This window comes from Hyperolius riggenbachi, chromosome 11, assembly GCF_040937935.1.
Source record: "Hyperolius riggenbachi isolate aHypRig1 chromosome 11, aHypRig1.pri, whole genome shotgun sequence".
Classification (NCBI taxonomy): domain Eukaryota; kingdom Metazoa; phylum Chordata; class Amphibia; order Anura; family Hyperoliidae; genus Hyperolius; species Hyperolius riggenbachi.
The window spans coordinates 206,878,472-206,896,374 of NC_090656.1; the positions used below are offsets into that span (position 1 = coordinate 206,878,472).

Consider the following 17,903-nt stretch of genomic DNA (forward strand, 5'->3'; position numbering starts at 1 on the left):
CACCTTACGAACAGTGCAGGAAGTTTGGGTACCGATGCAAAAAAAAAAAAAAGCAAAACATTTTTGGACATGAACTTTTTTTTTTTTTACATGTAAGAGATGTTTCGACTGCAGACACTGCACTACCAACGCTAGGAGACTTTTACTAGCAAAATGACTGGCCAAGAATTCAAAATTGATACATTTTATAACTGTAATAGCTTATAAGTTGAATAGCTACTTGAGTGCACATGCAGTCTTCCATAAGTTGGAAAGACTGAAAGAGAGTTCAAGCGTAGACTGTCCGCACACTTGCATAAGGTAAGGAAGGGAGAAAACTATGAATCCATACCAAATCTTTTTAACGCCATAACTATGATCCCTCTGATTATAGATTAACTGAAAAAACAATTGGAGAGGACAAAACGAAATATGAGACTTGTACAAACTCAATACCTAATGGCTTTTTAATCTTAAAACAATGAAACCAAAGGATCTGAGCTGTGATGTTAAGCTGTACTGCTTTATAGAAAATTCTTATATCTAATTTTGTCATTCTGTTTTGATGCACAGCCTTCATTTAACATCACACAGTTAATACCTCTTTTCACCATAAGATGGCATCTCAACCTCTCTTATCTATAAACCGTGCTGCCCATAATTAGTCATACCCCTGTCAAATTTTGACTTAGAATTACTTTTATTCAACCAGCAAGTAATTTTTTGACGGAAAATGATATTGGTGATCTATATATTGTTTTTTTTCCACCACCAATTAGGCTTTCTTTGGGTGGTACATTTTGCTAGATTTTGGCCAGTATAGCTTTAAAATAATACATGCTACCATAAGTAAAACCCAGGTATTTTATTTGCCCATTTGTCCTGGTTATTACACCATTTAAATTATGTTCCTATCACAATGTATGGCGCTAATATTTGGAAATAAAGGTGCATTTTTTCAGCTTTGTGTCCATCACTAATAACAAGCTTATCATTTAAACAAATGATAGTATTATACCCTCTGGACATGCATTTTAAAGTTCAGACCATTAGGTAACAATTTATGTGTTTTGTTTTTTAATTGTAATTTTTTTTTTAATAAAACATTTTATTTGGGTATTTTTTGGGAGTGTGGGAAGTTAACGGTTAATTTTAAATGTGATTTTTGAATTTATTTTAAAAAATGTATGTAGATTTAGTTTTGTTTTGTTTTTTCTTCCTGTAAGCGAGCGCTCTCGCTTCCAGGAAGCATAGGGAGGACGTGAAACTTTTTTTCTTTTTTAGGTCAGCGATACCGCGGCTTCTAATTGAAGCTGTCGGTCTTTGTAACGGGGACTTAGATCAATGCGTTCCCATTCATTGATCTCCAGGCTAACGGGCGGCGGCACAGGACGCGATCGGCCGTGGGAGCGCGCAGCAGCAGCCTTTTTGAGCATATATGTCTAAAATCAGTCCCGAGCAGGGTTCACACCATATCAGCAGCTCCAATTTGTATAAGCCAAGATTCACGTCATATGCAAAGAAAGAAAATAGAACATATATAGTTTATAACTGCAAAAATTAGGTTTTCTCAAACACCTTTTCACGTGCTATCCTCCCTCACCTTACACATTAAACCACCATTGATGGGACCCCCCCCAAAGTGCCCGCACTCACCCAAGCGCCCTCCAAAGTATTCGGAGGTTAGAATGACAGCATTGGGGGGTTTTGGATCCTCAGCAGCTCACGTTCCACTATAGCTTCCGCAAGATACACTACAAGCTAAAATAGACTAAAATAGTGTAAAACTATCGACTTTAATGATTAATAAAAGTATTGCACTCACAAGCGGTGTGTTTAAAGCGGAATATAACCCTGCATTTCAACTTTGCTCTAAAACATTATTTACAGTATATTATATGCAACCAGCATTTTTCCCAGAACGTCTCAGGACAGCAACCCTGAGACTTGTCTCCATCCAAACTACACTGGACAGGAACTAGATAAAAAAGATTTGCATAATTGGTTAGGCAGGCAGAACATATATAAACCCCTCATGCTCTTACCCCCTCAGTTGTCTTCCTGTCCACAGGACGCTAGATGTCGGGGAGGGCTGGCCACCCATGCTAGATTGCAGGAGCCGCGGCTTGGATGATCCCCTGGGCTGCGCACGCTAGTTTGAGTGCGTGGGATCATGCTGCTCGCACAGCCTTTCCTGGGATGGTCTGAGCGGAGGAAGCGGAAGCGGATCGGAGGCTCAGAAAGTCCCGCCCCCAAGTCACGTGACCGGCGCCGCACGTGACCCAGCGCCGGAAGCAGGAAGTTCCTGGCATCGGCGTGCGCTCCACTGAAGCGAGGCTGCAGGGAGGGAGTGAGAAGGCGGCTGACTCCGCAAACCAGCAGCTGTACAAGCGCTTCTGGGTGCTGTTTTTTCGCCAAGGTAGGCAGTCCTTGTATGAGGGGGGGGGGGGGGGCGGGCGAAATTTGGTGAGCTATTTAAAAGCTCGGCTATAGTCACATATGGTTGTTGGTGACTATGGAGGCTGCCACTGGATCTTCCTCCCAGGGCTCTGTGGAGTCAAGCTCCGTTCCCTCTCTGGTATGTGCAATGTGTTATTTGCTTCATATCTGATAGAGAGGTTTGTTTGGCGTTTCTTCAGGCTAATGGCTGGTATTTTGTTTGTATTTCAGCCTAAACCGGATAAATCAGACTCTAGATCTGAATCCAGATCCGGATCAAGACATGAGAAAGCTGATAAAATAGATAAGCCTGAAAAGCCTGACAAATCTTTACCTCAGTCAAAATCATCACATAAGTCAAGGAAATGTGCTGTTTGTGGCAATACCTTATCATCCTCATCTAAGGTGTTGTGTCAGGAGTGTACAAAAAAGATAGTTAGAGACGAAACTCCCTCTATGATGAAAGAACTTAAAGGTTGGATAAGATCTGAGATCTCATCTGCGGTGCAGACAATTAAAGCGCCTGAGATTTCCTCTAAATCAGATCCTATTTCAGATCCCCCACCTATTACAGAAAGACCGGGTCCATCCGGGCCGGCCCCTGTAGAGGATATTACTTTGAAAAGGAAAAGGAGAGAGGAGGATTCAGCTGAGTCAGACATGTCAGAGGGGGAGTTGGAAATTTCCTCATTGGAGGATATTCCATCAGAGACTGAAAAATCGACAGATAAATCTGTTAAGAATCAAAAGTTTGCTTTTTCAACTGACTTTATGAAAGAGCTGTTAGAAGCGATGCACCAGGCTATGGGTATTACAATTGAACGGAAAACTCTATCTCCCCTCGACCAGATGTATGAAACCCTTTCTGACCCTCAGATTGCTTTTATACCTGTACATAGTAGTCTTAAGGGGCTTATCAAAAAAGAATGGGATAATCCTGATAATAGAGCTTTTTGGCCAAAAGCATTAAATAAGAGATATCCTTATAGTCCGGAAGACCAGAAATGTTGGGGGACAGCACCTAAGTTAGACCCATCCCTGTCGAAAGTTTCCAGAAGGTCAGATCTTCAATTTGAAGATTTTGGGAGTTTAAAAGACCCAATCGATAAGAAAATGGATAATATCTTAAGAAGGGCCTGGGAGGCAGCATCCTTGAATTTTAAACCGTCAATCGCCTCCACTGCAGTAGCAAGGTCTTTAAAATTATGGTTGTTAGAGGTACAATCCCAGATTGCCTCTGGAATCCCCAGAGAAGAAATATTGAATTTTTTCCCAAAAATTTTGCATGCAACTAATTACTTATCTGATGCAGCAGATGACTCAGTGAGACTCACAGCGAGGACCACCGCCTTGGTTAACTCAGCCAGGAGAGGAATCTGGGTGAAGACCTGGCAGGGAGACACATCATCTAAATCGAAATTATGTAGTATTCCTTGTGAAGGAAACTTGCTATTTGGATCCAAATTGGAGGAGACATTAGAAAGATCGGCTGACAGGAAAAAGAATTTTCCGTACAAGAGGAAAACTTTCCGCCCTAATCGTTCCTTTCGTGCCACGGACAAATCGGAACAGACGATTAAGGGTTCCCAGAGAAGAAAGTGGATCCCTAATAAAACTCAGCGATCAAGAAATAACCCCCCCTATGCTTCCTCCGGACAACAACCAAAGCAATGACGCCAGGATTCCAGTGGGGGGCAGGCTAGCCCACTATTACGAACAATGGCACACAGTCTTCAAAAACAGGTGGCTATTGGACATTATCTTAGAGGGATACAAGATAGAGTTTATAGCCCCAGCACCATCCCAGTTCTTTATCACCCCCCCTCCAAGTGCGTCAGCTCAGGCCAAGGCTCTCCAACTAGAAGTGTCGTCCTTACTGGAAAAGAGGGTCATCAGGAAAGTACCAAGGTGTCAAGAGAGACGAGGGTTTTACTCTCCTGTATTCCTCATCAAGAAACCTCAGGGAAGTTACAGATTCATTCTGAACCTCAAAAGACTGAACAAAGTAGTGAGATACAAAAAATTCCGGATGGACAACATCCGTTCAGTGGTAAACCTCCTACAGGAAGCCTGCTACTTGACGTCATTGGATCTCAAAGATGCCTATCTTCACTTACCCATTCATCTAGAATCTCAACAGTTCCTGAGGTTCGCAGTGGTGTTACAGGGAGAGGTAAGGCACTTTCAGTTTGTTGCTTTACCCTTTGGTTTATCATCTGCTCCATGGCTTTTTACTAAGGTCATGGCGGAAGTATTAGCAGGCCTTAGGCTTCAGTCTATCCAGATCATGTCATATTTAGATGACCTGCTTATTTGGGGCCCTTCAGTGGATGTTGTGAATGACCAAATGAATATCACTATAAACTTCCTTCAATCCCTGGGGTGGTTAATTAATTGGGAAAAGTCAGCCCTAACTCCCCGCCAAAAGATGGAATTTTTGGGGTTTGAGATCTGTACAGTCAGCAACAGACTTTTTTTGCCTAGTAGAAAATCAACAATGTTGTTAAAGTCTGTTCTCTCTTTTCAGAACCTGAAGTTAATATCTCTGAGGAAGGCTATGGCACTATTGGGGACAATAACATCTTCCTTCCCGGCAGTACAGTGGGGTCAGCTTCACTCCAGAGTTCTACAGTCCTGGATTCTATCCAAATGGGACAAACGCATCTCCTCTCTGGACAAAAGACTCTTAGTCCCATGGAGCGTAAAACAATCCTTACTCTGGTGGATCGAGCCTCAAAATCGCCTGAAAGGGAATCTTTGGGAATTCCCCACACAGTGTGTCATAACAACAGATGCGAGTTCTTGGGGATGGGGAGCTCACCTCGATTCTCACACAGCCCAGGGACAGTGGTCGAACAGATCTCGTCTTCGGTCCTCAAACAGCAGAGAGTTACAGGCAGTTTGGGAATCTCTACAAGTATTCAGTACTCAGATTCTACAGGCACATGTCACGATCCGCACAGACAACAGTACTGTGGTTGCTTACATAAATCATCAAGGAGGCACAAGGAGCAGATCGCTGCTACATCAATCATCAAGGATGCTACATTGGGCGGAACAGAATGTGCAGTCTTTGAAAGCTGTTCATCTAAAAGGAACCTTAAATTGCCTAGCGGATTTCCCGAGCAGAAAGAGGCTTTCACAGGACGAGTGGAGCCTCAACGACCGAGTGTTTCAACAACTTACAGACCGGTGGGAGGTGCCTCAGGTGGATCTGTTCGCCAGGAGAACCAATGCGAAGTGCCGTCTGTTTTGCTCCCTGTGTCCCGAAGACAAGCCCTGGGCCCTGGATGCATTCTCAATCAATTGGGGTCACCAGACTATGTACATGTTTCCCCCTATCCATTTGATATCGAAAGTGATCAGCAAGATTTATCGAGACAGAGCTCAGGGAATTCTAGTGGTCCCATACTGGCCCAAGAGACCGTGGTTTGCACTGTTGCAGAGGTTAGCTTCAGAACATCTAATCCTTCCAGACCACTCGGATCTATTAGTCCAGGGGCCAGCAGTTCACCCCAACTTGAACCTCCTTCATCTTTCTGCCTGGAGCCTGAGTGGCGATTACTAAAGGGGAAAGGCTTCTCTAACAAACTTTCAGAGACTCTTATACAAAGCAGAAAAAAGGTTACACGTCAGATCTATTATAAGGCATGGAGAGTTTATAGTTCCTGGTGTGACGCCAACGCCAGAGAGCTGGCGCAATCAAATTCTGTTTTGGAGTTTCTTCAAAGTGGATTTCAGAAGGGTTTAAGCATCAGTACCCTGAAAGTGCAGGTGTCAGCTTTGAGTGTCTTCCTGGACAGAAGGCTGGCGGAAGAGGAATATGTCATAAAATTTTTTAAAGCTTTGAAAAGACTTCGTCCTGCTGTTCAGAATAGAGTACCGCCTTGGGACTTAAACACAGTACTGCAAGGGTTATGTGATCCTCCGTTTGAGCCTTTAGAAGAAAGTTCAGATAAACATTTGTCACTCAAGACAGCATTTCTCTTGGCGATAACATCAGCCAGAAGAGTGGGAGAACTACAGGCATTATCCATCCTAGAGCCTTACTGTATTGTATCAGATGACAGAATCACACTGAAGTTGGATCCAGCTTTTTTGCCTAAGGTGGTATCAAAATTCCACAGATCGCAGGAGATATTCCTTCCCTCTTTTTGCAATAATCCAGCAAACCAAAAGGAGGAAAGACTGCATCATCTGGATGTCAGAAGATGTGTTATGGAGTACATGCAACGCACCAGTTCATGGAGACTTTCGAACGCCCTCTTGGTACTATTTGCAGGAAAGTTCAGAGGTAAACAGGCTTCTAAAGCAACTATAGCCAGATGGATAAAACAGGCTATTAATCTCGCTTATACCAAACAAGGAAAGCAACTTTCAGCTAAAGTGAAAGCTCACTCAACCAGAGCAGTATCAACTTCATGGGCAGAGAGGGCAGGAGCATCGGTTGAGCAAATCTGCAAGGCAGCCACCTGGTCAAGTCACAACACATTCGTGAAACACTATAGGCTTGATGTCTTATCTAGTGCCGATTTAAGTTTCGGCAGAAAAGTGTTACAGGCTGTAGTCCCTCCCTAATGGTTATCTTGTATATCATCTCAGGGTTGCTGTCCTGAGACGTTCTGGGAAAGACAAAAATTACTTACGGTAATGTCTTTTCCAGAAGTCGGAAGGACAGCACCCTTTACTACCCACCACTGTTTCTATTAAAATTTATTTTGAAGCATCATTATGTGTGGAGTCTTTTTTTTACCAACTGAGGGGGTAAGAGCATGAGGGGTTTATATATGTTCTGCCTGCCTAACCAATTATGCAAATCTTTTTTATCTAGTTCCTGTCCAGTGTAGTTTGGATGGAGACAAGTCTCAGGGTTGCTGTCCTTCCGACTTCTGGAAAAGACATTACCGTAAGTAATTTTTGTCTTTTTTTTACTAGACCAGCATTGGAAGGGTTACACAGGGCTTTAAAGTTCCTGGAGATTTCTGCAGACACATCCAAAGCTGATATAGATACATTTTGTTTACATAAATGTATCTAAGTGTTGAATGTGACTCATCTCTCTGACTGAGGAGTTGGAGGACAGCCAAAGAGTGTGTAACATTTCTCAATAGATACATATAACTAAATAGAATGTAACAATCTGAGCTTCTGCATATCTCTCCACGGAACTTTAAACCTCTGTGTTTAACCCTTCCAATGCTGGTCTAGTAAAAAAAAATGCTTTTTGCATATAATATGCTGCAAATAATGTTTTAGAGCAAAGTTGAAATGCAGGGTTATATTCCGCTTTAAACAGGCATGTCAAATACAGATGCAGTACCTGGGTGACTGTCCCGACTGATGCCGTCCCGGACCCACGATACCCGCTGTTATGTGCACTTCCGCGAAGTCCCAAACTCCTCTGCTGGTCATGTGTGCCGTAGCTCCGCCCTATGCATTTCGTCAAGGTTTGACTCATCAGGGGCTGACGGCACACGCTGGACCAGCGTCTAAAAAAGGTGCATAGTGTTTCTTCACACTTTAAGAAAGAGCACCAATGCAATCCCGACCAAATGTTTTTTTGGGGAGTAGAAAAACTTTTTCAAGGTTGGAGAGGATCCAATAAATTACACGAGATATTTAAAAAGGAGACGAGTTGGATATATGAGATGGAGACTTTAAAGTGGAACTCCAGCCTAAACAAACATACCGTCATTAAGTTACATTAGTTATGTTAATTAAAATAGATAGGTAATATAATCTCTTACACACAGTGTTTTAAAAGAACAGGCAAATGTTTGATTTCATGATGGCAGCCATCTTTTTGGCAGGGTGACAGGGAGCATGAGACACAGTTCCAACTGTCCTGTGTTCTGAGCACCTCTCCCAGTTGCTAGGCAACGTGAATAACAACATAGGAAATCCCATCATGCTCTGCACAGCATCAGGGAAAAAAAGCCCGGCTGTTTTTCTTTGGGTGGAGATTAGCGAAAAATGCAGCTAAAAATTATTCTTTGGTAAGAAGAACAAAGTTCTGATGCTGTGAAACTGTTAACCTCCCAAGCGTTCTGGACGAGCTGTGCTTGTCCAGAGGCGCTAGAGGGCACCGCTCAGGCCCCGCTGGGCCGATTTTGATAATTTTTTTTTTCAAACACGCAGCTAGCACTTTGCTAGCTGCGTGTTTGCCCCGATTGCCGCCGCCGATCCGCCACTACCCAATGCGAAAGAGGGCCCCCCCCTCCGCAGACCCCGGCCAATCGCCGCCAGGCTGCGCTTTGGGGTGGATCGAGAGTCCCAGTGACATGACGTCACTCCGTTCGTCACCATGGCGATGGGGGAAGCCCTAAAGAAAATCCCATTTCCGGCTGCGATCAGAAGGGTGGGAGGGAGAGAGGAGGAAGGGGAGAATCATGTAGCTAGCGCTAGGCTAGCTACATGATAGGAAAAAAAAAATCGGGCGAAAAAAACCCTCCCACGGGCATGCGGCCGCGGGAATTGAAACGCCCAGCAGGTTAAAGAAACACCAAGCCTTTTCAGTTCTGCTGAGTAGATTTTTAGTCTGGAGGTTCACTTTAAGTCCAAAAGGATTAAATGTGGATTTAGATATAAATTGTTTCATTAGCAATGCATGAGCTAGTGGCAATCCTTATAGGAATGATGGACACCTGATCCCTAAGTTTTTTGAAATGTGGATATAGATTTACTAATTCTGCCTATTGGAATGATCGCTGAGGATTGTATGTGATTGGGGTAGGAGCGCTAGCGTAGAATTTTCTTGTATTAGTGTAGAAAATGCGTGTGTAAGGAGACTGTCTTCTCTGATGGCCTTTGAGGGTGGCGGTTTTTAAATCTTTTATGGGCTTTTTATTAATTTTTTATTTCAAATCTTATTGAATGCTACAACGGAGAGGGAGGGGCAGGCACCTTTTTTAGACGCTGGTCCAGCGTGTGCCGTCAGCCCCTGATGAGTCAAACCTTGACGAAATGCATAGGGCGGAGCTACGGCACACGTGACCAGCAGAGGAGTTTGGGACTTCGCGGAAGTGCACATAACAGTGGGTATCGTGGATCCGAGACGGCATCAGTCGGGACAGTCACCCGGGGACTGCATCTGTATTTGACATGCCTGTTTAAACACACCGCTTGTGAGTGCAATACTTTTATTAATCATTAAAGTCAATGTTTTACACTTTTTTAGTCTATTTTAGCTTGTAGGGTATCTTGTGGAAGCTATAGTGGAACGGGAGCTGCTGAGGATCCAAAAAACCCCAATGCTGTCATTCTAACCTCTGGATACTTTGGGGGGCGCTTGCATGAGTGCGGGCACTTATGGGATGGGGGTCCCCAGCACTGGTAATTTAATGTGTAAGGCGACGGAGGATAGGATGTGGAAAGGTGTTGGAGAAAACCTAATTTTTGCAGTTATACACTATATATGTTCTATTTTCTTTCTTTGCATATGACGTGAATCTTGGCTTATACAAATTGGAGCTGCTGATATGGTGTGAACCCTGCTCGGGACTGTCTGTGGATAACCTGAACAAGGATCGTGAGACTTTCTTGTATTTTTAGCCTATGATTTTGAGCGCAGACTTTCTTTTATGATTATTGTCAAACACAGCAATAGTGGAATGCGAGCCACGTCTGCAATAATACTATCCTAAGCCCATAAGATTTGTTTTAATATACGTCTTAAAGGCTAAAGTAGTTAATAAACGCAGGGCTGTCTCACCCTTTTTGTGTCTTGGATTTTGTTGTATATTTTATTCATCATGTTAATTTTGTCACTGTATTTACCAATTCTGTATTTTGTACAAATTCTGTATTATATATTGGTGTACACCATTGTCAGTATTATTATGTACCCCATGTTTGTGTCTTACTTTGTACAGCGCCATGGAATATGTTGGGGCTTTATAAATCAATAATAATAAAAGACCACGTAAAACGTATGATTACATACTGTACAGCAACACTACCATTCCAACTAGTTTTGAGCCAGACTTTGGCTTTTCTTCAGGTAAAATGGTGCACACCTCAAATTCCATATACTTTATACTCTAGCAGTCAACACCAACTAAACTACTACTATTAAAGGGAACATTAACTGACTTAAAAAAAAAAAAAAAAAAAGCCCCCTGCAGCCGTCCAGTGCACTCACCGGTCCTCGACAATGCTCCGGTCCCCCACCGCGGCTTAGTATTATTTTCGGTCAACTGAGAGTCAGCGGGCCACTGCGCCTGCGCGGCCCTGGCCACATACATCCTTGTCCACGTTCCCATCGTCAAGAGCGTCCAGCACAGGCGCAGTAAGAGAATACCTTGTACTGTGCAGGAAGCTCTTGACGACGGGAACACAAACAAGGAGGTGTGTGCCAGGGCCCCACGGGCGCAGTGGCCTGCTGACTCTCAGTTGGCTGAAAATGAAACTAAGGTGTGGCGGGGGACCGGAGGATAGTCGAGGAGCTGCGATGCCACAGGACGGCTGCAGGGGGCTGGCAGAAGCCCCAGGTAAGTGAAACTTGTTTTTTTTCTTTAAAGTCAGTTAAGGTTCCCTTTCATACTTACAGAGCTGCTGGATGAAAATCTTATACAAAAACATTCAAGAGCAAGAAATTCATACAAGTGTAGTACAAAAAAAATCTGTAAAACCCCCAAGAGCAAGAAATTCATGTAAGTATAGAGCAAAAAATTATATCAAGTGTAGACCAAAAAATGATGTGAACTTTAACCTCCTTGCGACCGCCTAACACCAATTGGCGGTTGCAAGGTGGTAGTCCCAGGACTGTGCAATGCCAATTGGTATGAACTGCAGAGGGAATGTTTTGCTGAGGATCGCATCCCTGCTTGAGTGACGGAGCTCAGCTCTGTCTTCAGTCTACCAGCGGCAATTGCCACTAGTAGATTGTTATGCTGCATACACACTTGAGATAAAAGTCTTTGGAAAAGGCAAGATCACAGACCAATTTTACCCCATTACATGTAGTATGAGAGCCATACTCTACACAGTCTATTCTATGGAGCTGAACTCCCCACCAGATAAAATCTTTGCAAGATGCTGCACACAAAGATGCTGTACACATTCAAAAGATCATTATCTGCAAAAGATCTCTTCCTGCAATAGATCCATTCCTGCAAAATGCATTCATAGACTATGAGATCTGCAGATCATCATACACACCTTGTTTAACAGGCAATCATCTGCAGATCATCTGCAGATCAGATCCACCAGGATGGATTTTCAGATCTGCAGATGATTGCCAGATATGCAGATGAAGTCTGTTAAACAAGGTGTGTATGAGGATCTGCAGATCTCATAGACTATGAATGCATTTTGCAGGAATGGATCTATTGCAGGAAGAGATCTTTTGCAAATAATGATCTTTTGAATGTGTACGGGCATCTTTGTGTGCAGAATCTTGCAAAGATTTTATCTAATGGGGAGTTCAGCTCCATAGAATAGACTGTGTAGAGTATGGCTCTCATACTACATGGTAGGGGGTAAAATTGGTCTGTGATCTTGCCTTTTCCAAAGACTTTTATCTCAAGTGTGTATGCAGCATTAGATGGCAAAACCACTGTCTGTTTACATTGTACAGCGCTGCGGTCTACGGCAGCGATGTACTGGGGACAGTCGTGTCACTCTGCTGTCCCCTACGGAAACTCCGAGAGAGAGATCGGCATATTGCTGTAATTGGCTGGCGGGTGGAGGGAGAATATAAAAATAACAACAAAAAAAAGCTATATTTATAAAACAAAGACACCACAAATAAATAAATAAACATGCCGGCAGCGATCAGAGCCCACCAACAGAAAGCTCTGTTGGTGGGAAGAAAAGGGGGGGGGATTCATATGTGCGCTAAGTTGTATGGCTCTGCAGCGAGCTCTTAAAGCTGCAGAGCCCTGAATTGTAAAAAATAGCCTGCTCACTAGGGGGGTGTAAGCCTATGGTCCTGAATTGGTTAAATTACATTGGACCTTGGGGTTGAAAGTGAATCAGAGGTGAGAAGTATATGGAAGCTGCCATATTTATTTCCTTTAAGCAATACCAGTTGCCTGGCAGCCCTGCTGATCCTCTGCCTCTGCCTCGAATACTTTCAGCTATAGACCCTGAACAAGCATGCAGCCAATTAAGTGTTTGGCATTATTATCAGATTTGACAAGATTAGCTGCATGCTTGTTTCTGGTGTGATTCAGACACAGCTGCACCCAAGTAGATCAACAGGGCTGCCAGGCAACTGGTATTGTTTAAAAGGAAACAAATATGGCAGCCTCCATATCACTCTCACCTGAGGTTCAGTTTAACCACTTAAGGATCAGGGGCTTTTCTTCTGATCGGTGCTGCGTGAACTCTCCAGCCCGCAGCACCGATCAGGAAATAGCCAGGGCGATCAGACTTGCCCCCTTTTTTTCCCACTAGGGGAATGTCCTCCTGGGGGGGTCTGATCGCTGCCCGCTTGCTGCGCTTTGCGGGGGGGGGGCTCTTCAAAGCCCCCCTCCGCAGCTTTTTCGGAGCTCCTGTCCTCTCCGTCCCTCCCTCTCCCTGTATGAGCTGCGCAGGATGGATATCCGTCCTGCGCATTGCGGGATAGGCTTCAGCCTATCATATGCCGGCGATCCCCGGCCAATCAGAGGCCGGGGATCGCCGATCTACGTCACGGCGCTGCTGCGCACCAGCGCCGTATGATGTTTACTACAGCGGGGATTTCTTCCCCGCGTGTTTACATTTTGCCGGCGAGGCGCGATCGGCGGCTCTCCGGCTGTTCACGGAGACTGACATGGAAAGGCGGCCGTTTCCATGGTAACCCACTTAAGACCTGCTGACGCCTATGGGCGTTAGCTGGTCCTTATTTAAAGAAAACCTAAACTGAAAATTAAAAGTCAAAACAAGCATACACAAGTCATACTTACCTTCCATGTAGTCTACTCCTCAGTGTCTTTCTCCTGTCCCGCGTCCTATGTGTTCACTGTGATCAAGGGAATTTTCCGTCCTCCATTTTGAAAATGGCCATTACCCATAACAGCTTTCTGGTCAGCACACTGTTAAACTGTAACATCGCCCACTTGAGCCATAGGGAAACATGGACACATCAGTTCTCCTCTCAGCTATAACTGACAGCAACTGATATTTTACTGACAGCAACTGATATATTTCAGATCTGACAAAATATTGTCAGAACGGGAAGGGATAATTGTCAGAAGAAAATGGTGAGCTTCTGAGAGGAACTGATGGCAAGGTAACTATGTAATGTTTATTTTAAGTTACCTCATTTGTTAATTTTAAATATTTTTACTCAGTACAGGTTCTCTTTAAAGTGGTCTGAACGTCAGAATTTCTACTTTGCTCTAAAAGATTCCTCACAGCTTGAAAGCTACTATCCCAGATTTTTTTTTTTTTAGCAGAACCTCACTGAAATGATTAAACAAAAGCATTTTGTCCTGCTATTCAACTTCAATCCGCATCCAAACTGTAGATAACAGTATATTTGTTTACATTTCAATCTTGTAACAATGAGTGTAAACACAGTGTAACAAGTGAATGAGCTCTCTGTGCTTCACACACACAAAGTTCAGAAAAGCTCATTAGAAGATGTTCATATATAATAAAATGCAGTTTGAATAAAATGCAATGTCATTTTTCAGGGTACGATAAACTACACTTTGGAAACTTGTAATTTGTAAACAGACAATATTACTTATGCACAAAAGCAAATATGATAACTGTATGAGTAATAAACAGTAGGAAAGCACATTTTTATTGAATGTTATGTCAGAGTTTCAGACCACTTTTAGGATTTAAGCTTATAAAATCTTCAGAAAATCACCCCCTCTATTTCCCTTTCTCAGTCATTTATTCCCATAGATCTCTAAATCTTACTTGCAATAAGCCACGTACAGTCAGTCATTAAACTTATTACCGGAATCAATGTTTGTTGGTTGGATGTCTGCATTTCTGGGTTAGCATTGTTCTCCCATCACCTGCCCTCCCCTTGCTGGCTACCTAGACTGCTTATGGTTGGAATTTGAGAGTAATACACTATGCTGTACATTTTTAAATGGACTTTGATGGTCAATAATATCTTTTAAGGACATCTAGATGTCTAATGTTTAAAAAATTATGTTAGAGTAAAGATACATTAGAAAAAGGGAGGGCTCTTTAAATATTCCTGCCGGACCATTATCCAGGTATACAGCTTAGGTGTCCAGGAAGCTGAAGGCAGCCACTTCCATTCCATCACAATTTTAGGCATTGTGTACCCTGCATAAATTGTGGTTTCCATGATGTGAAAGAGTGTGCATACAATCAGATTATCGGAAACATTAATCTGCTGCTTATGAGGATGGAAGTGGTTTGTTGCTGAATATTGTCCAATATTGGCCAGATTATAGTTGCATGTGAGTTGTATTAGTGTGTGTACACAGGCCTAATATAACTGTTGATGCGCTTCTTTGCATTATCTCTTTGCATCAGCTGGTCTGGCTGATCAAGGATTGTACCACTCACAGTTTAGCCTAATTAGGTTGGTGTGCATCCTACACATGTATGGTCTAACATGTTATCCTTTGTCTATCTGTCTAGATGCTTTAATGGTCACCACAAAGAGTTCACCAGTTTCAGTACTGAGATGGCAGATGGCCACCATCCGCTGTAATATAACTGGTCTGGATGCCAACAAACCATTAGCTGTGGATTGGAAGAGGAAAGTGGTAAATGGCATTGAGGAGGACGTGTATGTGTATGAAAATGGACACATCAGGGTGTACAGACAGGGAAGTTACATGGAGGGTGACATCCTAGAGGGAAATGCTGCTCTTCATATTCCCAGAGTGGAGTTCTCAGATGAAGGAGAATACACCTGTATTGTGACCAACACACCATATCAAGCATCAGACAAGACTTCTCTGCAAGTGTCTGGTGAGTCTCCCTGTCTACAACATTCAGTTAATTTGTAATGTTTGTAAATACTGAACATAGTATGATTTCCCTATTCCATGCAAACTAAAGCTAGTGAAGCATTAAATGCCTTGTACTTTATTAGGCCCATTACATTTATAAGTGCTAGGTTGTTTGCTTTGATAAGTTTGATTTGTGTGCATTTGCACTATGGTGGCACACATGGACACAGAAACTTGGGGCTTTATTAGGTTAGATTCTGGCTGGTTCAGGAACACATTGGTGTCAATAATAGTCACACTTATTAGAGGCTTCTCGGATATCCCACACTTGTGAATGGAAGGTTCAGGTGACATTACAGGGCCAGGTTCCTGTGACATATAACATAGGAAGAGGAGAGACCCAAATATTAGCAGGGGCTAAACACAGCTTATTAAAGCAACTGACAAATGTACAGTTTTGTTATCAGAGCCAGATAATACACAAGGCAATTCTAGGTAGTTGTCTGGGGCCTGGAGAGAGTCTAGAGACCTAGTGGATGCTAGCCCCACCAAATCTTTCAAAAAAAGTGAAATCTCTTAGAAGAAAGTGTTGTGAAATTTAATGGCTACATCATGCCAATCGGTGGCTTCCCCAGGACCGTGTAACGCCTACTGGCGTCAAGTCCTAGCGGTCGCCGCTAGGAGACTGCGAAACCGCCTTCTATTTAGACTGTACAGTGCTGCGATCTATGGCAGCGATGTACTGGGGACAGCCGTATCACCCGGCTGTCCCCTGGGGCGGCACAAGAGCGATCGGCAGTCATAGGCTGATGCTTATGACAGCCAATTGCGGTGATTGGCTGGCGGAGGGAGGGGAAAAAAAAAGATAAATAAATTTATAAAAAACAAAACAATAACCTGCAGCAGTGATCAGAGCATACCAACAGAAAGCTCTGTTGGTGGGCAGAAAAGGAGGGGGAAATAATTTGTGTACACGGATGTGTGGCTCTGCAGCAAGCCATTAACCGCTTCACAACTGAGGGGTTTTACCCCTTCAGCATCCGAGCAATTTTCACCTTTCAGCGCTCCTTTCATTCATTCGCCTATAACTTTATCATTACTTATCGCAATGAAATGAACTATATCTTGTTTTTTTCGCCACCAATTAGGCTTTCTTTAGGTGGGACATAATGCCAAGAATTATTTTATTCTAAATGTGTTTTAATTGGAAAATAGGAAAACATTTGGAAAAAAAAATCATTTTTCAGTTTTCTGCCATTATAGTTTTTAAATAATGCATGCTACTGTAATTAAAATCCATGTAACTTATTTTCCCATTTGTCCCGGTTATTACACCATTTAAATTATGTCCCTATCACAATGCTTGGCGCCAATATTTTATTTGCAAATAATGGTGCATTTTTTTTCAGTTTTGCGTTCATCCCTAATTACAAGCCCATAATTTATAAAGTAACAGTGTTATACCCTCTTGATATAAATATTTAAAGATTTCAGTCCCTAAGGTAACTATTTTTTCCCGTTCATTGATCTCCGTGCGAGCTGGCGGCGGCGTGCGGTAGCACGAGCACGTGCGAGCGGGAGCGTGGGTAGCGGCAGGGGGTGCGTATATTTAGGCTCCGGGCGGGGAACTCAAGTCCAAAGGAGCGTAGATATACTGTACCCGGGCGGCGAAGTGGTTAAAGCTGCAGAGCCCTAATTTGAAAAAATAGCCTGGTCATTAGGGAGGTAAATGCTATGGTCCTTAAGAGGTTAAAGCTGAACACTAAGCAAATATAACAATTCAAAGAAAAATTCAGTTATCTGAAGTATTGCACAAAAATATGAATAAATACATGTGTGTATTGTGATTTCTTTCATGCCCGTTTTAGGGTGTTTAGAGCCTGGGCACATGGGGGGGGGGGGGGCAGAGCCGGGACAAGGTCCTCCAGCACCCAAGCTGAGACACTAAAGTGCCCCCCCCCCTCATCACACACTGATTATTATTAGAATAAGAGGCATCCCAGGGCCCCCAACACCCTCAACACCCTAATCTCTAGTTATCTGGCTTGCAGTCACTGCCATGTATCCCCTTTTCTTATTTCTCTGTGCTACAAACACAATAGGGGAATGATAGCTGAGTGAGTTGTGCGCAGGGACGGATCTAACTTGTGCGCCCCCTCCTACACTGCGCCCTGAGGCTGGAGCCTCTCCTGCCTCTGCTTCGGCCCGGCCCCGGGGGGGGGGGGGGCACAGCGATGGGGTTAAGTGCATACAGAATGTGCAGCAGAAGCTGTTACTCACCTCACGGGATCCATGTGCCACATGTCTTTCCCCCTTCGTCGTTTTACGCATCCCTTATCATGGGCCGCCTAGAGCCAGGAAGGAGGAAGGACATGCAGTGTGTGGATCCCAGGAGGCCCGAACTCTCCTCCCTCCCTCTCCTTGTGGCCATCCTGTGCTCCTCTTACCACAGTCTCCTCCTTCATACAGTTGCTGGCACAGTACAGGAAGTGCACAATCATAATGTTGCTCCCTGTGTTTCCCTGCTCACCAGACCCTGTTGCTCTGCTCCACCTCCAGAGTGACCTCAGGGCAAGTAGAAGATGCATGCCACTCAGCTCCGCCTCTGCC

At 43.7% G+C, this 17,903-nt stretch overlaps 1 protein-coding gene across 2 annotated transcripts in view; it reads left to right on the top strand.

Moving 5' to 3' along the window:
• LOC137538938 (uncharacterized) overlaps positions 1-17,903 on the top strand; it is a 194,529-nt gene that overhangs the window by 12,355 nt on the left and 164,271 nt on the right. For both annotated transcript variants that reach the window (XM_068261377.1, XM_068261378.1), the window contains exon 2: positions 14,977-15,312. In XM_068261377.1, the coding sequence (XP_068117478.1) occupies positions 14,977-15,312 (336 nt within the window). The remainder of the gene's footprint in view (positions 1-14,976; positions 15,313-17,903) is intronic.